Source organism: Protopterus annectens, chromosome 12.part0 (genome assembly GCF_019279795.1).
Source record: "Protopterus annectens isolate FY-2018-M chromosome 12.part0, PAN1.0, whole genome shotgun sequence".
In the NCBI taxonomy this organism is placed as follows: Eukaryota; Metazoa; Chordata; order Ceratodontiformes; family Protopteridae; genus Protopterus; species Protopterus annectens.
In genome coordinates, this window is record NC_056746.1 from 788,855,794 (window position 1) to 788,880,442 (window position 24,649).

General features: G+C 41.0%; 1 protein-coding gene across 5 annotated transcripts in view; it reads left to right on the forward strand.

Annotated features, from left to right (window-relative positions):
* Window positions 1-24,649, forward strand: part of ACSL1 (acyl-CoA synthetase long chain family member 1) — a 1,450,848-nt gene that overhangs the window by 814,410 nt on the left and 611,789 nt on the right. For all 5 annotated transcript variants that reach the window (XM_044089832.1, XM_044089833.1, XM_044089830.1 and 2 more), the window contains one exon: window positions 23,335-23,430. In XM_044089832.1, the coding sequence (XP_043945767.1) occupies window positions 23,335-23,430 (96 nt within the window). The remainder of the gene's footprint in view (window positions 1-23,334; window positions 23,431-24,649) is intronic.

A 24,649-nucleotide genomic window follows, 5' to 3' on the forward strand; every position in this document is an offset into this window, starting at 1 on the left:
TTCAGATGTTAAATTAATAAGATTACTACTGAGCCTGGTTTCATGTTTAAGAAAATCGGTGAACCACTCAACACCTGTAGTGTGGGGGATGCTAGGGAATAGTTCTTTAATGTCTACAGTGATCATTAATGAGGAAGTATGGCATTTTTCTTTTGGAAATTGTCTCAGAAACTCCCAGGAGTCCTTAACCACATGAATCATGGCCGAGGTGTGTTGTTTGGTAATGAAGTCAATAAATTTAGCTATGGCTTCCGTTACCCCACCCGCACCAGATGCAATTGGTCTAAATAAAAGAGGATGAGTGCCTTTGTGGGTTGTGGGAATTCCAAAAATAATAGGAACCCTAGGTTTATTAACTAGTAAGAAATTGTAAAGTTGCTCGTTAATAGCCCCTTGTAAAAGATGGTCATAGTGTATATTTTATCTTAGCTAGGGCTATATTGTACTCATTACGAGATGTCAAACAATATTGTTTGTCATCATGTAGCATGTTATGTATGCTTTCCTCATAGGTGTGGTCGTACATGAGTACGACTCCACCGCCCTTATCTGGCTTCATTACCCTGACATGTTCCCTAGATAACATGGAAATGTATTCAAGTTCCTGTTTGGATATATTAGATTGTTGTGGCTCCGTAGAATAGAAAAACTTGTCACGTAGTTCTTGTTTAACTAATTCTTCATAAAGTTTCAAGGGTTGTATCATGGGAGGATTAAATGTGCTTTTTCTGTTAAGCCCATTAGTAGTATGTGTTCCATTTTTAAAAAAATGTTTCAATTTTAATGCTCTGGTGAACAATTTAAGGTCCACAAGTAAACTTGCTAGGTTTACTCTACTAGAGGGTACAAATTGGAAGCCTTTTGTAAAAATTCTGAAAGCTGTTTCATCTATTAAGACTTCAGTATAGTTGTAGATGTTAAAATTGTTCATTTTAAACACCCTGCAATTGACTTCATCAGGTACCATAATAATATCATTATTGACATTATAGTTGACCGTAGTAAGGAAATCAGGTAATGTAAGTGTACCAGGGACTATGTCAGTGTGTGTGTCAACACTTATTTGTTGTTCCACCTCGGTCCTGCTCTCTGTGGTTTGTACCCCCACCCCCCGGTTCTCCCTGGGGGATAGTGAAAATCCTGATTCCGTTCTCTTCTAACTTTCTCAGCCAAACGTTCGCTCCTACGTGGAGCCTCATTGTAATTATGCTGAAAAACTTCATCTGTTCCATTATCAATGGTACTGTTATATCTGACATTATTTGTTGATTTATTATGGCAAGGGTATGCTATTTCCTCCCTGTACTCGTGCATGTCCCTTTCAAGTTTTCTAATCTTTCTGGTAATGATTTTAGAACAGAACTGATCAACTTCATCAACGACTTTGTCATAGTCATGTTTGACCATGCCAAAGTCAGTGTCTGAGATGACAGTGTTGTGCAAATTATTCAATTCCTCGGTAAATGCCCTAGCCTTCATTTCATATTCTTCAATCATGACTTTAATAACTTCTAGTCCTGCTCGGTCAAAAATATCACATAGTTGTTTATACTGTGCAGTACCTTGCTTAACAAAATTTGGAAATTTAAAAAAACGTAGCCCCTTTGGGATACGCTTAACCCTAACACATTCTGTTAAGTAATCAATCTCACATTGATTGCTTTTCAGAGCATAAAGTTTACTCTTGAATGCAGCGAAGTCTGTGTCAATAGACACAGAACCAAAGTGGTTAACAGTACCTTTGTTGAAGTTGAAGGGCTGGTTCGCCCAATTGGCAAAGTCGAAATCTTTTGTTTTGTCCCTAGTTCTTTTAGAACGAACTCCGGGGTTATTGCGGTTATTAGAAAACCTTCCGCTCTTCTGGAGAGTGTGGTTCCCATTAGTAGCTTCCGATAATGCTCTGGCACAGTCTGCATCCACTTCGGCAGTCCGCTGTGTCGATGAAATGGTTGTAATTGTAGAAGACGGTGTTCTTGAGACATCCTTTTGCTGCTGTTTAAGCAGTCCTTTGAGCTCGGTTAACATACCGAGTACTTGGTTAAATTCCGCTCGTGTTACAGGAAGGTTTTGTTCTGTGTCCTGTAACAAGCAGGGTGTGACTGCAGGGTTGAACTCCTCTACGCCGGTGGCCATGGTAGCAAACAGCACCAAGTAAATCACACGGAAACAGAAAAGCAACTAGTAACAGGATCCAGGAGCACCCGTAGAGGCGCTGATTCAATTGCAGCAATGAGCGATGAAAAAACAGTTTAATTCCAAAGCAATTCCTTTTGCACAAGTAAAAATAAAGACAAGCGCTTTCGCCTGGACCATTCCAGGCTTTATCAAGTCAAAGTGAATGTCAGTGGTAAAAACACTTTTTAAATAGGTTTAACTACTTGGTCACATGCTCGTTTAGCTAGTAGTTAATGAATAAATGATACCTGATAAAGGTTGAGAGCCTTTGCTTATGTACATCAATTGTGTTTAAAATACTTAGCTCAGAATCTGGTGTAATCATCATGGTTATACCAATAACTGTTGTTATTTGCATGTTACAAACAGTACAATATTTAAAATATTCATAAAAAACATTCTTAAAAAGCAGAAATTAAATCATAAAACATGGGAATATTCCCTAATGGGTGCATAAACGTCAGTACATGGTCTGTCTGAAAGCAAACCAAACAATAATAACAACAAAAAATAGGAAAATGAGCACTAGGATCAGGATGCAATATACCAACTAATAATGGGAAGTTTCGTATAACTATAATCTGGCTCTTCTAAGTTTAAGAACTGAGCCTATGCTCAGCATACCATTCAGGCCAGGTGCTACCGCATGCGAGCTGCCAGATTAACTCCTGAATTTCAGGTGGATTCCCAGTCTCCTCCTCTGTTATTAGGTGTACCTGTTCGAGTACCATGAAAGCAAGCTTAAAGTTGGGACATGTGAGGGAGTGTTTAAAAAATGCATTACTTTCCTCCTATATATGAGCACACTTACGATATAGGTAAAATGAAGGAAAGTAATGCATTTTTTAAACACTCCCTCACATGTCCCAACTTTAAGCTTGCTTTCATGGTACTCGAACAGGTACACCCTAATAACAGAGGAGGAGACTGGGAATCCACCCTGAAATTCAGGGAGTTAATCTGGCAGCTCCGGCTTGATGCGGGTAGCACACCTGGCCTGAATGGTATGCTGAGCATAGGCTCAGTTCTTAAACTTAGAAGAGCCAGATTATAGTTATACGAAACTTCCCATTATTAGTTGGTATATTGCATCCTGATCCTAGTGCTCATTTTCCTATTTTTTGTTGTTATTATTGTTTGGTTTGCTTTCAGACAGACCATGTACTGACGTTTATGCACCCATTAGGGAATATTCCCATGTTTTATGATTTAATTTCTGCTTTTTAAGAATGTTTTTTATGAATATTTTAAATATTGTACTGTTTGTAACATGCAAATAACAGTTATTGGTATAACCATGACGATTACACCAGATTCTGAGCTAAGTATTTTAAACACAATTGATGTACATAAGCAAAGGCTCTCAACCTTTATCAGGTGTCATTTATTCATTAACTAATAGCTAAACGAGCATGTGACCAAGTAGTTAAACCTATTTAAAAAGTGTTTTTACCACTGACATTCACTTTGACTTGATAAAGCCTGGAATGGTCCAGGCGAAAGCGCTTGTCTTTATTTTTACTTGTGCAAAAGGAATTGCTTTGGAATTAAAACTGTTTTTTCATCGCTCATTGCTGCAATTGAATCATTGCCTCTACGGGTGCTCCTGGATCCTGTTACTAGTTGCTTTTCTGTTTCCGTGTGATTTACTTGGGACTATTAAAATGCCCTTTTAGTGAGGCTTTGTCTAAGGCAGAGACAACAAAGTCTCCCAAGAAAGAATTGAAAAAGGGAAGCAACTCTGTTCTGGCATCTTTTAAGTCTCTTGACTCAAAATCCTCTCAAGGTCAGTTTCCTTCCTCGGAGCCGAAGCCTAAACATTCAAAATTGACACCTACAATCATATCGGCGCTGAAGCCTATAACTTCCCACATGGTGCCGACAACTGTTATGGAGCTTACAAAAATTACCTCAGTACCGACCTCATCAGTACCTATGACCCTCTCTGCACCAACAGTAGTTTCTCCAGTAATACCGTTCACTTCCTCTCCAGCACAAACAATTGGTCAGCCAACCATGGTGTCGAGGGTCGAATTCTTTCCCAGGACTAAGTACTTCCCATCAATTGACCCCTTTTTTGGTCATCAGTTGAGCCCATTTATTAAATGTCCAGAATCATCCTCGGAGAGGTCTATTCATTCCACCAGGAGCCTTTTGGAGCTTGATGTAGTTAGGTTAGTGGACCAGCTCTTGGTGGCCAGAGGTCTTCCAGCCCTGTCTAGGACCTCCCGTTCATTCGGAGCTGAGGTCTACCTTCCAGGGACTCCAGCTTATCTTCCTCCTTCAACCTTTCCACAGGTCTTTGAGCCCTCGACTTTGACACTGCTCCCGGTGCCAACTACTTCAGTACCAGAGGTGAACCTCACTTTGGTTCGAGAACCCACTCTGTGGTCCTTGGCTCAGTTGGAGCTGACCCACTCATGGGACCGTGACTTGGCTATCAGCTCCGGGATCCCTAGTTCTGTGAAGATTTTTTTCCTTGGTGCCTTGTACAGTTCCAGGTGCTTTGACAGTTCCAAGTCCTCTAGGGGCTCCTCCTCTGGAGGTGGGCTCATCAGAGTGGGGTGTAACCCAGTTCCGACGTTGTCTTTCTTGGTTCCTGGCTCCCATCTCTCTTCAGGTGGGCCTGCCTTCCAGATTATGGAGGAGAGCTCTTGCCTCAGCAGGCTCACAGTTGGCACCATACATGTCGGAGTGTCACATCTATGTGTCTTCTGGCTCACAGCTGTCACAGTTTGTTACATTGGGGCAGTGGGCACAAGAGTGACACCCTGTTGCAGGGTACCCTCTCTCAGGAGTCCTCTCAGACTTTCCCCTGAGGAGCCACCCCGCAAGAGGTTTTGCAAGAGGAAGCACCTAGATTCTCCAGAAGAATCTCTCCCCGAGAATACAAACTGCGATGAAGGGGAAGGGTCCCCTTGGTCACTCCCTGAAGGGGTCTCCTTCAGAGATATCCTGCAAATCTTGAAACAGAGGGGTGATTGGAACTCCACCAACCCTTCCTCCAAGGAATCTGTCTTGCAGGCTTTTCGTGATCAACCTTCTACCTCTTGGGTGACCCCACCTGCCGATGAATTGGTCAAACTCATCGGGTAGCGTGCTTGGAAGGCCCCTGACACTATAGAGTCTATCCCCTGGAGACCGGACAAAATTCTTTCTGCACTAAAAGATCAACCCCACTGGTCTAAAGATTTAACAGTAGATGGTGGTGGCGGCAGCCACAAAGAAGGAATTCGCAGAGGAGAGTCGTGCTGTCCATCCTCAAAACTGAGAGTCTCGGATGATGGACAGATTTGGGAAGCAGGTCTGTGCTTCAGTGACCTTTGCCATACGGTCGTTGAATTTCTTGGCGCATTTCACATGTCTTCAAAGGGACCTGATAACTGAGCTCTCAGGAACCTTGGCAGGTGCAGTGTCTGACAAGGTACACAATAAGGTTGCCTCCCAGCTTGCAACCCTAAAATCGATATCAAACTTGTCCATGTGGCTTATTGCACACACAGCTGAAGGGATGGACAGGGCAGCGGATACAGGCATTGCCATTAGGCATCATGCCTAGATGTGTTTATGTGACTTTGCACACCCTTTCAAGTCTTCCTTTGTCAGCACTCCAGTTGATGCTACCTCTTGGTTTGTCTCAAAAGTCAGAGAGACATTAGCCAGGTGTGGAAGAACAGAAATACCCTTTCTGCTGTGGTCGTGTGTTTTTCCACTCCTCAACAACCTTATTCTAGGAATCAGAGGAGTGGAAATATGTTGTTCAAGAAGTCCCAAGGATCTTTTTGGGACACATATGGCAAGTTTTCCTCCTGGGGCAGAGGGGGATCTCATCAGGAAGACGCTTAACTTTGGAAGCAGTTGGGGGAAGATTTTCTCTGCACCATTTAGCCTGGCACTCAATAACATCAGATTCTTGGGTGCAGACCATAATTACCAGAGGTTACCACATCCCTTTCAAACTTCATCCAAGACCACAAAGACGAATCCCCTGATGTTCCACCCAGTCAGAGGGGTACAGCAGCATTAGAAATCCAAAAGCTGCTTCAAAAAAAGCGTCATCCAGATAGTCCCACCAGACCAAATAGGATCCAGATTTTACTCAAGATTCTTTTTAGTGCCAAAAAGACTGGACTAGAGGCCAATTTTTAGACCTCAGTGTTTTGAACAAGTTTGTTCAACAGACCATTCCGGATGGTCATGGGTCAGTTGATCCTTCCTTTTCTGGAAAAAGATGATTGGATGTCCTTTCTAGATCTTCAGGATGCATATTACCACATAAAAATGGACAAGCCCTCCAGAAGATACCTCCGCTTCCAGCTGGGGGCCAGTCATTACCAGTTTTGAGCACTGCCCCTTGGTCTCACCACAGCCCCCAGGGTGTTCACCAAATGCATGGCAGTGATAGCAGCTCATTTAAGGTTACAAGGATTCCACGTGTTTCCGTCTTTAGACGTCTGCCTCCTCATTGCACCCACCATCATCTACTACTTCACACATTCTACTCCGTTCTGACACTGGCAGACTTGGGCATTTCAGTAAACCATGAAAAGTCAAAGCTATCCCCCACACAAGACTTAGAATTCATCGGAGCAACGTTTAAAACACAGTCTTGCCGAGCTCTGCGTCTCCACAGACTTCAAAGGTTGAGGTCACAGCTTCAAGTGATACTCTTAAAACAAGGTCCCAGCTCTTTTAGTCTGTCAAAGGAAAAAACTTCAAAGACCAATTCACGTAAGGTTCAAGTATGGCACCCTTTATTACTTGCAGCAAGGAGACAAAGCATGCAGATACAGGATTTGTCTAAATTACTAGTGAGCAGTATGCTACTTTTATACAGTTCTATGAAATGTTACTATTCTATTGTTGACATAGTTAGACACAGCTTTCTGTATTACTCTACAGAAAATGTTACTTAGATTTCCTGCTGACATGACTGGATTATTGTTGATTTACAAAAACATTTGAGAAAAACAACCTGGCCTTGGGGCTTAGCCCACCACAATCTTTCAATTCTTCAATTGTGCAGTTCTAATATATATGTGTTGCATTTTGCCTAGATTCAAGGTACATTTCTAGCTTAGGTACAAGTAATGCTGACTATGGTTTATATTTTCAAGCAGCCTTTGTTTTCATTATAATAGCTTCAGCAGCTGTGTACTTTGTCATGGCATAAGCAGAAAATCAATAACTCTAAAGTCTCATGACACTAGTAGAAACACTTATTATTTTCATGACATTAACAGAAATCAAATGCTTCTTGTTAATTTTCATGACATAAACAGGATTGGAATGTCTGTAGTAGCTGTGCAGATTCATGCAGTGTGAACAGAATTAAATGTATTAACCCTTTTAAACCTCGAATGTACTAAGCATCCATATTACTAATACATATTTTTCTAACATTTCCCCCCTTTTAATACTTTTATTCTACTTTCAAAATAAGCATAAACAGTTTTTTCTTCCCCTAACCTCTTCCTACTCAGGATTTGCAGTTGAGAGTCATTCAATTTAAACTTATGAAAGCATTTTCAATTTTTCAACAATTCTTCAAGTTCAGCACCTTGGTATAAGGTTTCTGAAACTGACATGTCTATGAAGTCTTTAATCAGTCTTTTCATGCAGGGGATGCAGCATCAAACACATACCACCAGTAGGATCGTTCCTACACATATGGCAATCAGGGTGTTCATCAGGATACTGCCCCACCCCCCAAACAGTCTCTGGAAAAAGTCCGTCAATAGATTTGGTCCTGGCTTGGTCATAGCCGACACTCGCTGAATTACCTCAAGGTGATTGTCTGTCTCGTGTTTGTGGTCAGGAATATATGAACAGCACTCAAGTACCTCCTCTCGCCGCTAGGGTGAAGTCAAGAGTCATGCGGTTTTGAAGCACTACAGTTCTCATGGCAGTCAGTTCATTAGTCACCAATTCTAGAGTGGAAAAGGTTGCATTGCTCATTATTTCAAGAAGTTTAGACAGTTTTCTCAGTTCCCAGATTGATTTTGTTGCTCCATATGCTGGCAGTACATCTGCCCACGAGATGATGGTATCACCCAAGTCCATATGCAACAGTTCATTTTTTCCTAGGCCCACAGCATGATGTTTTTTTTCAGCCTGCATTGATTTGCCCCACTGGATTGACAGGCTTCTTGAGTTCTCGTCGAACATTTCGAATTTTCCCTGGAGGCAAAACTGCTGTGTGTCATATGGCCGGAACCAGGTACCCCAAATAACAACTGCCGGACCAGTTCTCAGGTAACCACTTGTATGCTTTCCTACCACGTACAAAATAACAGTCTTCTACTTTGGTAGTAACTTTACTATGTCCTGGTTCTGGATGAAACATTTTTTGTCAACTATAATCAGTTGTTTATAAAGTTCAGCATTATGTTTTGCTTCATCAGTTGTCCTATGCATCAGTTCAAAAAATGAATCATAGCTTGTGTTGCAATAGGAACCTGTGTTGTCAGTTTTATTGTAGCATCTATAGGGAACAGTCACATTGCAATTGCTCCAACCCACCTGAACTGTATCATTTTTGTAAAAAAACACAGTCCCCTTCTGTCGAGCAGACAAGTGCAATGCTACTTTATCTTGTGATGTAACATCTGATGTATCCTAGACTAAATTTTCCCAGGTCTTGTTGGCTTCTAGGGGGACTGAAGTTAACAATAACCCCCCATATGCTGTTGGCAAAGCTGTGCAAATCCAGCAATTCGAAACTTTGAAGGTCTCAGCATACACATATTTGATTGCCTGGTAAGTGTTGAAGTTTGGGTGCCACTCTACATGCAACTCTCCACGTTTATTCAGTTCAGTTTGTGTGGCTGGGAAAAGGAATGGCCACAACAAAAAGATTATTGTCACTAGTACTGATTATGCAATATTTCTGAGGAAACTGTTGTTCTGCATTCCTGTTTTCTCCGACTCTTCCGAATAGGTACATCTGGATCTTACTGGATCCTGTCATCTTTATTTCAGACATGCGTTCTTACTCTCTGCCCTAATAGGACCTTCAGCACCGATGGTTTCTTCACTGGGGTTGAGACTGAATCAGTCCTACTGATCTGACCCCCCCCTTTGTAGCCAGACTTTGTGCTGAGGGACCTGATGGAGAGGTAAGATTTTTGTCCAGTTCAAAGTTCTTAACTAGTTTGCAGTGCGTCAGGTGGATCCACGAAACTCACTCTGCGATTTTGACTGCAGTGGGTGTTGAAGCACCTGGTATGGACCTTCCCACCTTGGTGACTACCAGTTTTTTCTTTTTTATATTTTTTGCCCACACCCAGTCCCCTGGGATCACTGCCACTTCCGATGTTTCGGTTTCTTCTTTATCTGAAACAGAATTTGACTGCAACAGATGTTTAGAATTCAACAAATTTCTCATATATTCAGCTAGTGTAAGATCAGCCTCCTGGTCTGAGGACATGAGAAGTTTCCACTGGGGTGTATAATAAGCCCTTCCAAATACTTTCTCAAAAGGAGTCAATCCTTTTGCAGTCGGAACAGTGCTCATGCTCAATAGTGCCAGGGGCAAACAATATATCCAGTTCTTCCCTGTCTCAGATATTAACTTTCTTAATTTATTCTTTAATATACCATTATGCCTCTCAACTAGCCCTGCAGATTGTGGATGGTATGCACAATGATTTTTTTAAAGAAATACCAAAATGCTTACTTAACTGCTGTATGGTTTGGTTTACAAAAGTGTACACCGTTGTCACTGTAGATCCTTTCTGGAATTCCAAATCTAGGGATGATTTCTTTGACAAGTACTTCCACCGTAGCTGCATCTGGATTTTTGGTTGGAAAGGCTTCCACCCATCTGGAAAACATATATACAGTGACAAGACAATACTTCTTATTTTCACATTTGTTCAATTCTATGAAATCCATACAGATAGTGTGAAACTGATATGGTGGTGTATGGAAACTCCCTTGCTTGGGCTTTAACGCCCCTTGTGCATGATGTTTGTTACAAATTTGGCACATCAAACTAAATTTTTTAGAGTAGTTTGTAAATCCGTATGTTGTGAACACCTGGTTCACCCGCTGTACCATCCCCCCTGTTGAGACATGGCACTGCCCATGGCTCAACAAAGCTGCATATCTAAACAAATTAGATGGTAGTATCGGTTTCCCTTCTTTAGAGATGTACAGCCCCTTTTCGAGAATTGCTCCTCATTTTACCCATCTTTGTTTTTCAGCTTGAGTAGTGAGTGTCTGCATTGTTTTTAACATTTCTAAGTCTAAAATCTCAGAGGGTTGTAGTTCCTCATTTAAAAGAAATACTTCAGAAGCTGCTTGTTTTGCAGCTGTATCAGCTCTCTCATTACCTTTTGAAATCCTATCTTGTTGCTTGGTGTGAGCTGTGCATTTACAAATAGCTACTTTCTGAGGTAACTGAATAGATTCTAAAAGATCTAAACTAAACTGTGCATGATTGATAGGTTTGCCAGTAGATGTTATCATTCCTCGGTTTTTCCACTGTTGCGCAAAAACATGTACAGTAGAAAAAGTGTACTGGCTGTCAGTAAAAATGTTTACACATTTACCCTTTGCTAAGATACATGCCCGTGTCAAGGCAATCAATTCTGCTGCCTGTGCAGATAAGTTGTGTGGTAAAGGTTTTGCTTCTATAATCTCAGTGTCAGAAACTACTGCATATCCTACTAGGTTCTGTCCTGCAGGACCCCTTTTGTACGAACCATCCACGTAGTATGTCACCTCGGCATCATCCAAGGGACATCCGTGAGATCTTTTCTAGGTAGTGTCTTTTGCTCAATTACCTGCAGGCAGTGGTGTGGTGTGGTGTGCCATCTGCAGGAGTTGGGAGCAAGGTAGAAGGGTTCAAAGTCATGCATCGTTCAATTGTCATACGAGGTTGGCTCAACAATATGGTCATACAGGAAAGATGCCTAGCAGGGGAAAGATGTGCTACCTTCTCTTGCAGTAAAATAATCGTGACTGCATGAGGCACTCTCAAAGTGAGAGGGTGGAATAAAACTACTGAGGCCGAAGCCTGTACTGTCATTGCAGCTGCAACTACTGCTTGTACACAGTGGGGTAAGGACTGTGCCACTGGGTCCAGTTGTGATGAATAGTAAACAATGGGGCGTTGCTTGTCCCCATGCTGTTGTATTAACACTGATGTCCTATAACCTTGCTTATAATCTATAGTTTGGAAAAAATGTTTATGGTAGTTTGGTAATCCCAGAACTAATGAGGGCGCTATTAACTGTTTCAGTTTGCAGAAAGCAGATTCTGCCTCTGGTGTCCATTGTAACAAATCCTGTGCTGCCATAGGCTTTTTATATATCAGGTCAGTCAGAGGTGCAGATTCCAAGGCATAGTTTGGAATCCAGCTCCGGCAAAAATTAGTTGTACCCAGGAAGGACATCATTTCCTTCTTGGTAGTGGGTTTTGGTGCTTGCAAAATTGCTACTTTTCTGTCCTCATCTAGTGTTCTACCTTCTTTGGATATTACATATCCTAGGTATTTGACTTGTTTTTTCCAAAGCTGCAGTTTATTTTTGTTTACCTTATGTCCTTCAGCGGCTAAAAATTGTAATAGCGCTATGGTATCTTCTCTACAATCTTGCTGGGTGGGGGCTGCCAGCAAGATGTCATCAACATAAAGTAAAATCTGACTGCCTCTTGGTGGAGTAAATCCCGCCAAGTTGCTTGCCATTTCTTGTGAGAATATTGTTGGACTTTCACAATACCCCTGTGGTAGTCGCATATATGTATACCTTTTCCCCTGAAATGTGAATGCAAACCAATACTGGCTGTCAGGGTGTATCGGTATCGAAAAGAACACATTGCTAATGTCTACCACAGAAAAATACTTCTGTTGAGGTTTTAAATCATTCAACAGGGTTGTGTGGGTCTGGCACCGTAGGTGCCCTTGGTATTACTGCATCATTTACAGCTTGTAAATCTTGGACCATACGCCATTCTCCATTTGCTTTTTTAACTGAAAATAAGGGTGTGTTACATGGTGAATCGGGAGATTCTACTAGTATCCCTCCTGTAAGTAAGGCTGCTATAATAGGCTTTATCCCTGCCTCTGCATATTTTCTTAAGGGATACTGTCTTTTCTGTGGTCTGAATGCTGACTTTGGCGTGATAGTTACTGGTTCCGCTGTACGAATAAGTCCTACATCTGACTTTCCTGTTGAACAGAGAGTCTCTGGTATATTTTGTAAGGCATTCTCTTCCTCTTTAATAGGAATGCTAATCAGCTGTCCTTGCTAGACTGCAAGTGTACAGCTGGGTTGATCTGAGTTATCCAATTCAACTTCTGTATTTGTATTCCCTGTTCTGACAGTTTTAATTATGTCTGTTTCTCCCATCTCGTGACTTTCTCCTAGGTCTGCCCATTCTATATCTTTGTTCTTGGTTAAGCTAACGTGGTAATCGATTAGATTTGTAAGGTGTAAAGAACTCCTGGGGCAATGAACAGCTGGCTACACTGTTCCCTTCTGTGTCCCAGTACAGATTACGTAATATCAATCTGTTTGCATGATTTTTAAACAATTCTTGCTCATATTCCTTATTAGGTCCTGGTGTGTTACAATAATACAGGGTACAGTGCAACAAGTGTTGCTTATCAATGTCAAGGGAGGGGAACTTGCTGATGGCGACATTCATTAATTCTTTGGTCACAGTCCCTGGACCAGTCGTAACCAAGTCCTGGCTGTACCAATAAAACATTTCACATTCCGATTGCACTGCAAAGGTATCAATTTGTCGCTGTGCTTCCATACCCTGCATGGTTGGGACTACTGCTATACCAAATAGCTTCATGAGGTCTCTGCCCAAGAGATTTACTGGGCATTTTGCAGAAACAACAATTTTGCTTTTCTGAGTCAATCCTGAAACTGGATCAGTTATTGCAATATCACAAGAGAGGGGCTCCCGTTACAGCTGTCCATTAGCTGCCTTTACCAGTATGTAATCAGGTGACTGTTTTCTGGAAGTTTGGAGGGATGTATCAGGGTTCATGATGCCCCTGAGTCACACAAGAATTTGACTTCCCTCCCTTCTACCAAGAGTGTAACTTCTAGTTTCGTGTCTGCTAAATAGAGCTCCAAGCTCAATAAAGCTAGGTCTAATATTTCATTTTCTTCACTGTCACTAACTTCTTGCACTTCCTCTATTTCTTCTGTCACATCCTCTACTCCCTCTATCACATTCTCATTTGTCCTTTCTCTGCTATCTCCTCCATAATTCCTGACTACCATATAGTCAGTCCTCACCCTCCTTGTCTTCCGTGGTTGCCTTCTTATTTTTCCTGCAGTCCTTTGCCAAGTGTCCCTTTTTACCGCATTTAAAACATTCACCCCTTTTCTTTCACCCTTAAGTCCTCTGATCGTTGATCAGATTGTTTGTTTCCTGTGCATTTTTCTTGTGCTTTTTCCCGGACTGTACTACATAAACTTCTGCTCCATCTTCTACAGAAAATACTTGAGCTTTCTTTTTCTTTTTGCTATTAAAATGCCTTTTGGCATGCCTAGCATATTCAAGTAATGACTGTAACCTGCTTGTACGATGGTCTACCATGTGTTTTGTAATAAAACTGCTTATGGGTGTAATACTGCCTTTTAAAAATGCATTCTTTAACTGCTGTTCATGTGGGGAATCTTGTGTTTGATCTTCAGGAACCTGCATTCCACAGTGGTTAGTCTGGCATAATACCGGTCAATAGTTTCACCTTCTTGTTGGATGCATTGATTAATGTAAGTCCAGTCTGCCCTAGGCTTCCATTTTTCAGAGATGCGGTCTATAAGACCTTTTACTCTGTTGTCTAATTCTGCGCTGCTATATGGGGAGGGGTCTGTGTGCAGCGTCACAGGGATTCCACTTGCCACTAATCATGTGCCAATCTGGCCCCACAATTTGTCTAACTACTTTTTTTTACCTCTTCTCCGTTTAAGTTATAACTCAGCCTCATTCCTGGTAAATCTTCTGAGAATTTTCTAAAATTAACTTTTGGATGGGGAATTCCCTCAGTGGCTTTCTGAATATCTTCCGGAGTCCAGGGTCTATACACTAAAATAGTTGGGTCCTGATTGTCCTGTCCTGCCTGAGGATTGGGTACTTCTATGAGTGGGCATATTTCTTCTTCACTCATAGAGCGTGAATTTTTAACCATTTGATATAATTCAGTGCCTTCATTTGAGTTACCTGCCCTTGTTCGAGACCTGGTCCCGATGGGATCTCTAATATACGGTTTTATTTTCACAATGTCTCTATTTTCAGTGACAACAGGATATCGTGGGGGTGGACTAAACCTGTTCACTTGCTTCATATTCTGGTAAGGGAGGCGGAGGGGCCGATGCTATTACTAAGTTATTGTCCTCATCTAAAAACATTGTTTTTGAATTGTTCATTTGTTCCCTACAGTTTACTTCCTCAATCCACCTGTGTGCCTGAGGAATTCCTAATTTGCATTGCTTTTTTACCCGACCTTTGGAATCTGTTTTGAGCTGTTTGACAAGTTTGATAAGCGAGGATTTTTCTAATTTTCCGTCGAATTCATATTTATTAACCCATTTTGAATAATATTTAATATTGTCGTCACGCAGCGACTGCATGTATTTTGCGTCTTCTGTTAACAGCAGATTTTGGGGTCTTTTTGTGCAATTATTACCCATTTTGTTCTACCCTTTTGATCGTTACGTAACTTCTCTTATTTTAACGTGGTACCACGGATTTTGATATACTCTCTTTAGAATGACTGCCTACTTATTCTGTTTCTCCTGATCTACGACAAGACAATAATCTTTTCTGTCCCTGACTTGTAAAATACAGTCTTGTCAAAAACAATACAAATCTAGTCCCTGATCTAAAACAGAAAGCAGAAAAAAGTAGATTCACCTTACCTGAGCCCACGTGATTGATCACCATTTCGGAGACCTGTCCTTCAGTTGCAGATCATAAAGTGGCTGGCCTCTTTTGTAAGACAATTCAGTCGGAGGGCTTTTCATATAAGAAGAGCCGATTTGGTTTCTTCACCGTACGGTTTCAACCACCTGGCCCGTCTGATCCTAGGTGAAGAGAGGGTTCCGGTCCGAAGGACCAATCTGTCAAAGGAAAATACTTCAAAGACCAATTCACGTAAGGTTCAAGTATGGCACCCTTTATTACTTGCAGCAAGAAGACAAAGCATGCAGATACAGGATTTTTCTAAATTACTAGTGAGCAGTATGCTACTTTCATACAGTTCTATGAAATGTTACTTTTCTATTGTTGATGTAGTTAGACAGCTTTCTGTATTACTCTACAGAAAATGTTAGATTTCCTGCTGATATGTTCAGATTTAAAACTCACTATGTGTTACATAGAAAATGTTACTTAGATTTCCTGCTGACATGACTGGATTATTGTTGATTTACAAAAACATTTGAGAAAAACAACCTGGTCTTGGGGCTTAGCCCACCACAATCTTTCAATTCTTCAGTTGTGCAGTTCTAATATATATATATATATATATATATATATATATATATATATATATATATGTGTTACAGTTTGCCTAGATTCAAGGTACATTTCTAGCTTGGGGTACATGTAATGCATGCTGACTACGGTTTATACTTTCAAGCAGCCTTTGTTTTCATTATCAATAGCTTCAACAGCTGTGTACTTTCTCATGGCATAAGCAGAAAATCAATAACTCTTAAGTCTCATGACACTAGTAGAAACACTTTCTTATTATTTTCATGACATTAGAAGAAATCAAATGCTTCTTGTTAATTTCCATGGCATAAGCAGCAGATCATAGCTGCGCATATTTTCATGACATAAACAGGATTGGAATGTCTCTAGTAGCTGTGCAGATTCATGCAGTGTGAACAGAATGAATGTATTAACCCTTTTAAACCTTGAATGTACTAAGCATGCATATTACTAATACATATTTTTCTAACAAGTCTTACAACTTTTGGGGTCCATGGTAGTAACTATCGCCCTAGTTCCTGTGGTGAGGTACCACATGAGGCTGCTTCAGTGGCTCCTGGCATCACAGTGATCTGCATTAACACAACCAGTGTCCTACCCAATCCAGATTACCAGCCAATGCAAGCAGGTGGATGAAGCCAGAAGACGAATTATGGAGTTGACCCTTTTCTCCCTCCTAGCCCAAGGCTGTAGTAACCACGGATGCATCCCTGATTGGGGGGGGGGGGCATTATCAGGGAAAGACAGTCCAAGGCACTTGGTCTCCCTCAGAGGCCAGTTTGCATATCAGCATCCTAGAGATGATGGCGGTGCTCCTAGCTTTGTAAGTATTTCAGTCTGCCCAACTTTCAGGGACAATTGCTATCCAGTCAAACCTGTCCATCGTCTGGTACATCAACAAATGGGGGGGGGGGGCAGATCCTACCCTCTGTCGGGAAGCCCTAAGAGTGTGACAGTGGGTGATCACCACCATCCGCTTTCTGATAGCAGTGCACATTCCAGGGAATTCCAATGTGATTGCAGACAATTTGAGCAGATGCATACTCCTACCTTACTACTGGTCTCTCAATCCCAATGTGGCAACTAAGATCTTTCGTCGATGGGGCCAACCTTGCTGCAATCCGTTTGCTTCTCCCATGAACCACAAATGCAGCAGCTATTTTGCCCCCCCCCTCCCAAGGGCGAGTCCCTGAGAGATATTCTCCTGCATGATTGGTCATTGAGACTGCGTTACGCCTTTCCCCTTAATTCCCCAGTTTTTGAAAAAAGCCCAATGGTTGAGAAGCACTATAATCCTCATTGAACCTTATTGGCCCCATCAAGTCTGGTTCCCTTTTCTCTGGCCTCATCTAGTTCATTGCCCGTGGACTCTGGATCTACCTCCAGACTTGTTGCATCTGCAGAGACTGGTCCCTCCCAACCTACAAAATCTCAAGCTAATGGCTTTGTACCTCCACTTCCAGTGATTGCCAGACAGAATAATCTAGCCTCCCCAGTACAAAAGAAACTTTACCTTAGTAAATGGAACAGATTTGTGCTTTGGTCTCATGGAGAAAGAATTGACCCATTCTAGGCCTCCATTAATAAGGTATTAGAATACTTGTCGACCTTATTCCAATTGGGAGGCTCCGCTTCAACCATTAGAATTCATCTAGCTGCTGTCTTAAATTTTCAGAATGCCTTTGAGTACCTTTCCTTAATGTGTGATTACCTCTGTAAAACCTTTCCTAAAGGGCATTTTACATTTGAAACCACCCTTTAAAGAACCCATTGAACCTTGGAATTTTAAGGCTAGTCTTGCAAAGCTTAGTTTGTCAGCCCTTTGAACCAGCAGCCTCCTGTGATATAAATTTTATCTTGGAAGACCCTATTCCTGGTGGCCATCACGTCAGCCAGGAGAATATCAGAATTACAGGCTTTGTGTGTGAAATGTCCATATATAATTTTTTCACAGAGAGAACATCACGTAGAACTAACCCCTACTTTCTACCCAAAATAGTATCAGACTCCAATATTAATCCGTCCATAGACCTACCAGTTTTCTTCCCAAACTTCTCAAATAAAGGAGAATATTTTGTGCATTTATTGGATGTACACAGACAATTACACTTTTACTTGGATAGAACAAAATTGTTCAGGAAATAAGACTAATTGCTCCTGTCCTTTTCAAGTGCTCGACTAGGGAAACCAGTTTCCAGAGTTACTTTATCGAAATGGTTAAGAGATTGCATCATCTTTGTTTATGACCAAAATAAGCTGAACCTATCAACTAAGGTAAAGGCTCATTCTACCAAATCAGTTTCCACTTCAGTAGCCTTTCAATCTAGAGCCTCTATGGATGGCATTTGCTCAGTGATCACCTGGGCTATCCCTCATAACTTTGACTCATTACAAATTGGATGTGGTCTCCAGGGGAGGTGTGTCCTTTGGCTCTATGGTGCTGAGGAATATCCTTTTGTAGGGCCACACGGAACATAAAGCAGCTAGGAGCTCTGTCCCAACAGTCAAGAATGAATGAAGATTAACAACATCAGATAAAGAAGCTATGTTCTTACCATAACGTTCCATCTTTGTTGTCGCTCTTCGTTCATTCTTGACTTTCCAGCCTCCTCCAAAGACTCTTGGAGGTGTGGAACTAGTCCTGGTTTCATCGTAGGGCAGTTGCTCTGTCAAAGCTTCCACATTTTATTTCTACAGGCAAAACTCTATCTGAAGGGAAGAGAAGCACTATGGGTAGGCTTAGCTCAAGAATTTCTGGCTGGCACAAGCTTGATATAACGGCCGAGTAGGTTCCGAGGACAGAACTGAAACCTAGCAGTCAAGAATGAATGAAGATAGACAACACAGATGGAACGTTATGGTAAGAACATAACTTCTTTATTTTCTAGTTGTGAATTTTCTTCCCTCCTTCAATACCTGCTACACATCCTCATGGAACAAGTGCCTAAAGGGCATCAAGATAGTATCAGCTAGGCTGTCAGCAGCAGTTGCTCCAAGTCTGGTTGCACCAGTCACCCCTTACAATCTATGAGCAGGTCTAGTATGTGCAGAAGCTTGTGGTAATTGCCATTGGCCAGTTCCATTAAAAGGGAGATCCAACTTTGACTGAGCCATAAAAGGATCACCATAATGATTTTTAATTGTTTCTGCATCTTCAGAATTATTGTGGGTATTAGTGGAACGAGTGGAAGTGCATAATGAAACTTTCCAGTCAGAGAATGAGTGATTCTTTAGTCCAAGCATGACTGCAAGGTTGTCACAAACATTTTTTCTAGCTGTCTTGAAAGGAAGTAAACAGCTCTATTTGAAGTGTTCTCTATGTCTGTACCAAATCCAGGCAGACCTCCATCAAGGATCTGCTTAGTCTCTCTGTTTTTCTCTGAAGGGATGTATGAGGCCTGACGAGACAGAGAATGTTATAAGGCTGGCTACCAAGCCATCAGTTGCCAACCAGCAGAGAGAGTGACCTTTGTATACCCTTGTTTGTTCACTACCACATGATTGTGGTGTCTATGAGCAGTAAAAGTGGATCTAGAGACCATAAGTAGTAAAAAAAAAAAAAAAAACTTAAGGTCTGAAGTACTGTTAGCATTTCTTTGACATTTATGTCCATTGTAGCATCTGAAGGACCCCATTCACCTTGTATTTGAATTCCCCTGTACGCTGTTCCCCATGCCAAATCTGACAAGTCTGGCTGGACTGGTTAAACAGTGGTTTGGACTGAGACATCCACCACTGAAACTCTCTTGAGAGTCAGGAATCTATGCCTTGTGCTCCTTCTCTCACCAGGAGGAAAATACAAGCACCAATTCCAAATCTAACACTAGTCTTCCCAGTGGCTCCTTTTTGGGTACCAAAAAAGATTCTTGTATAAAATCTTTTCCCTTTTTGTGGTGCAGGAACTGGTTCTATAACCATCAGCTGTTCCCCAGTCTCTCTAACTTAGAGTACTGGAGAAAAGAGTATGGGGTGATCCTAAAGGGAGGAGGGTTTTCTGTCAACTGTCAAGAATTAGAATTATTCTCAGCACCCACTTGTCTAAGACTATTTGTAACCAGGCAACTAGGTTGAGCTAAAGCCTTGGGGGAAGGGTGAAAGAGGAGGAGACAGGATGTCCTGAGTCTTGGCATAGTCATTTTTTTAGCAGGGGCAAGATCTTCTTTGGAAAAGAAGCCCTGCTTTTGGTTTGGAAGTATTACCCTCCTGCCATTCCCTCTTGGTACCCTGACTCAAGTTAGATTGGGATTTTTGCTCTGCCCTTTGAAGTTGGACACCTTGTTGGGGAGAACCTGTGAATGTGAAACATTCAAGATGCCTCCATGCATCAGTTTACCTCTGTCATCCCATCATTTAAGAGTCTTGGTAGCAGTAGGAACAAACACAAATTCAGATCTTGGAGGAGTTAATATAATAGCTTGTTTTTGTAAATTCTCAAAAAAAAAATTCTGTTATGTAGCCAAGCAAACCACCTTAATAATAAAAAAAAAAGTGGCTATATTTCTAGAAAAGTGTCCACACTTTCCAAGACTACTCTTGTAGCATGTTTTCAAATCTGAGTCACGTTAGAAACAATGTTATTCATATAACACTTCTGTTCAGCAGACAAAGATACAGCAAAGTCATCTAAACTGTAAACACTGAAAAATTAATTTCCACATAAAGCTGTGATAATTTAAAAATATGAAGACTGCATTACTAAACTGAGCCAGCTTTGACCCCATGAGATTCTAATCACTTACCAATTTCATCTAGTGGCACAGGGTTAAGAGGCCAAGGCCCTCTTAGAGTTGGCAGTTAGAGAAACTGCATCTGGGTCAGGTGACAAAGGAGCAGAGAGTTGCAAGATCAGAGTACCCTTTATATTTCCTCATAGCCTTTTTAGGAACTGGTTCATTAGCTAAAGGGATTTTTCATGCAGCTTTATAGACATCTTCTTAGGTCGGTAACAGGGCAAGCAGCCAAAGCATCTCAAAACCTAGCTAGTATCTGTGGAAAGGTGAACACTAGCTTGGGTTTTTGAACCTATTCACTTGCCAAAGTATCAGATTGTACAGACTCAAAAGTATTTACTACTGTCTTACAGCAGAGTCCCCATCAAAATCTGTGGCGTTAGACTGACACATACAGAAGGTAGCCCCTTAGTCATTCTGAGTAGGAGCATTGCCTCTGAGATTAACTGACTGTAAAACACACTTAACTAAGGAAACCACATTCACTCTTTACATGGTAATAACCCGATTGCATGTAGTGAGATGTACTTTGTTCTTAACCATGAGCTACACTGTAGGACAAAATGTCTGGGATGGGCAAGGAGTCTGTTACCCTGGACCTCTCTTACACCTAAAATGTCTGGTACTCTCATACCTGTGCCATGTACTGAAGCATCCTTGGAGGAGATGTCTAACCACCATACCATGGAAGACTGTGGGCACATGCCAGAGAATGACTGGGGAAAAGGTAAGTGGTCTGTTGACCAGCTTAAGGCAACAGATTCACAGACCATAGTCTGAGGCATGTTTTTGTTGATTTTTTTCCTTCTTTTTGAGTGCAACTGGATTTGATGGGGGGCATTATATCAGGATCCATCAAGCTTGGGAGAAAATACACCAGCCAGAATAATACTGACGCTATTAAGGACTTTAAGGGCAGCAAGAATAAAAAAAATATAAAGTGTGTTCTCACACACCAAATAGGGCTAAACTGCATAAAATGTAGTGGAAACTGTTTAATTTGTACTAAGCCTTATTCTGCAGTCTGCACAATGTGGTAAACTGCACATACAGTTACAGTACCAAATAAAATGTATTTGTCCAAATAATAACTAAAAATCAAATATACATAAATAAGCATTTACGTAGAGATCCCTTTGTCAGAAATTAATCTCCATAGAAAATGCAAATAAAATTATTTGTGGTAAAAGCATGATTTAACAATAAAAACTGATATAGCAGTGTTAAACCAGTAGTAAATATAAAAATGAAAAAAGTGAAAAAAATGCATTTTTGCTTCTTCTCAGAACCTCAAAATGTACCAGTTAATCAACAGAACAGGCCTCTTGGCACTTTGACAAGAGACGGTCCCTAGTGTTCAACTGACACCATAAAACTTCACTTTACCAGTCGTAAAACACTTTAGAAAAGTTCCATCAATGCTTAAAAGAAGTATACTGACAACCAAGTAGTAAATTAGAATTCCCAGTGGAATAGCAGCAGCAAATGTCAAGTATATTAAAATAAAAAGATAACACAGGTACCTTATTTTTTTTAATAAAACAGAAAAAAGCACAAGCATATAATTATAAAAGGAAGGAAAGTTCCCAAAAGGATTGTCTGTGTTGGAAACTGTAATCCACCACTGCAGGCTGCTGAGGAGAGTTGACTTTGTGAGTCTTAACAGCTGGCATAAAAGATTGAATGACTTTGTGACTGGGTTAATTTTCCCCTGATTGGAGGGGCTTAGCCAATCCTCTATCCCAGAGAGGAGAATTAGGAGGAGTGGGTATAGGGGCAAATGAGTCTGTTAAAGAAGTATATTGCTTTTTGAACTGTGTGGAGATTGAGAGGTGGCAGGTGGTAGGATACTGGTAAGTAAAGAAATATTTTTTAATAGATATTATGGCAAGTATGATGAACTATGGGCATCATATTCAAGGAAGAGCCTGTGTTGAAGAAGCAATCTGTATGTTTAGCACTTTCGAGTTTTGCTCATCCATTTATTCGTGCACTGTGGTACATTTTCATTCTTTCCCGCTTTTAATGATGTGCCCCAATGTCCTACCAGTGATTTGTCTGCATTGTCATACATTGCATTTGGAAGTGAGCTGATATTTACTGCTTTGTTCAAAGAATTCTTAGTCTTTCTCACATTTTTGTGTACTCTAATAACCATGCATACAAAAACTAGCATGCCTTATTTTCAGCTTTAACAGTGGTGTAAAAGGATAAAGATCCGTCTCTGGCCCAAATGACATCTGATAAGCAGTTCCGGCAGGGTGGATGAATAGCAACCATCCTGGGAGAGTCTGCATTCAGAAAGGGAAAATCTCTGCGATTTATTCCTGATGGATGCTGGAGATATGCAGAATGTGCTGTGTACAAGGGAAGCTGGGCTTTAGCCAAGTTGCATGCAGAGGCTTGGATGATACAGTCTGAGCCTGTTGCATGCCACACCACTGTGGACTGCATGAGCATGCACAAAGGTGGAGAGTAGGCCTCAAGTAAGGGGAAACTCCCTCGGCAGCAGTATGACACTGCACTAGTACATGTCAGTCTCCTCATTGTCCATGAACATTTGTCAGATTAAATCCACAGCAGGAAGGGTATTGGCAGTCTTGGTGAGCAAGGAGAGAAATTGGGTAACAGTTGATGGTCAGCTGCAGGAAGCCGAAAAAAATGGTATGCAAAATTCTCATCTTTCTTCAGTAAGTGGCATTAGGAATCGAACCATTGAATTTGTGAATAAACCTGCTTCTTTTGTTTTTGAACTGACATGCTAATGGTGAATCAGTTGGCGCTGACCCACTGATGGAAGACCTGTAATTTTGTTTATGAAATCAGTTTTATGTGCTAGGCCATGGCAGATGGTGCAGACTTGATTTTGTTTGGAAGCATAAAACATAGTTGAAAAAATGAACTGTTCCATGGCTGATCTGACTTGCTTTTAAACTCTTATAACATTTGAATATTTTGTTTTTAGGCCAGTCTTGGAGGCAAAGTAAGACTAATGGTAACAGGAGCAGCACCGGTTTCGCCTATTGTTCTGACATTTCTCAGAGCAGCTCTGGGCTGTCAGGTAAGTTGCTGTACAAGAATTGTATGAATAAGATCAAAAGTCTGGGGGAGGGGAGTTTGGCCTGCTTGAATTCTGTTCATTATCCTTGCTGAGCATCTTTCTCTGAGCTTATTTGAAAATCATTACACGTTCTGCTTAATTCCCTCACTACCCAAGACAATATTTCAGCTCCAGTATTTTTTCACCTCACAGGATGGCTGCTGTTTCTTCCATTTGAGCAGTGGTCTCTAAAATTTCAAACATATTAAACTAACTTGGCAAAAATGTTTTTTTGTTGGGATTCTTTTTTGCTGTCTGGTTTCCTAAGTCTTTCTGTTGAGAGCTTAAAGTTTCTGCTTGGGTTTACAGTTTTTACCAAAGTTTGGGACTGACTGACCATATAACTTGTCTGCAGATTTAGCGAATGTTTCTGACTAGTTATTGTAATAGTTATGCTTTGTGATCTTGGACCATGCTGCCTTGCGTGGCCTCAATGTTAATGTTTCCAGTGCTGATGTACCTTTGAGTCTTGATTGTCAGGTCATTTGCAGCATTTTATTTATTTTTGGACGTAATAACTTTTTTTTTTTTTGGGGGGGGGTGCCTTTTATTTATTTTATTTTACATTTGGTAACCGGGTTAGTCTGGCTGAGCTTTTGGCTTATTTTCAGCAGAGACCCGAGGAGAAAAGCTCCTCTGGACTAAAAAACTATTTATTAAATTTTAGTAACATAATAGTAAGAATCAGCTATAATATCTTACAAACAGAGGCCTGGAGAGAGAAAAAAAGCTTCTCAGGCAATTCAATTATGCAGAGTATTAACAAGTGGCAGACAAATATGTGAGTTCTTACAAACAAGGTTTTAAACAATTAGCAGAAGAAAATGTGACTATATTTGCAATATTATTTTAGCTGCTTAGAGCAAAATGAGTTAATAGTTAGGCAGACACTTATTTAAAGTAGATATGATCTAGTTGTATAGGAGTTTGGAAACAAGAAAGGAAAGTAAGAATGGCTAGTAGGAGATATAGGTGAGGTAGAGTATAGGAGACAGACTAGACAGGTAGGTTGTTTTGAGACTGTAAGAATTAAGAGTGGTTGGAGACAGAGGAAGGGAAGATGTAGAAGAGGCAGGGGAATAGTGTTAGAGATGCATTGAGTGAGGTGGTGAAATAGGAGAAAGGATGGTGGTTTCAGGGTGGTTGGCTACAGTGGCAAGACCATTTTGTTTTTAGGTAT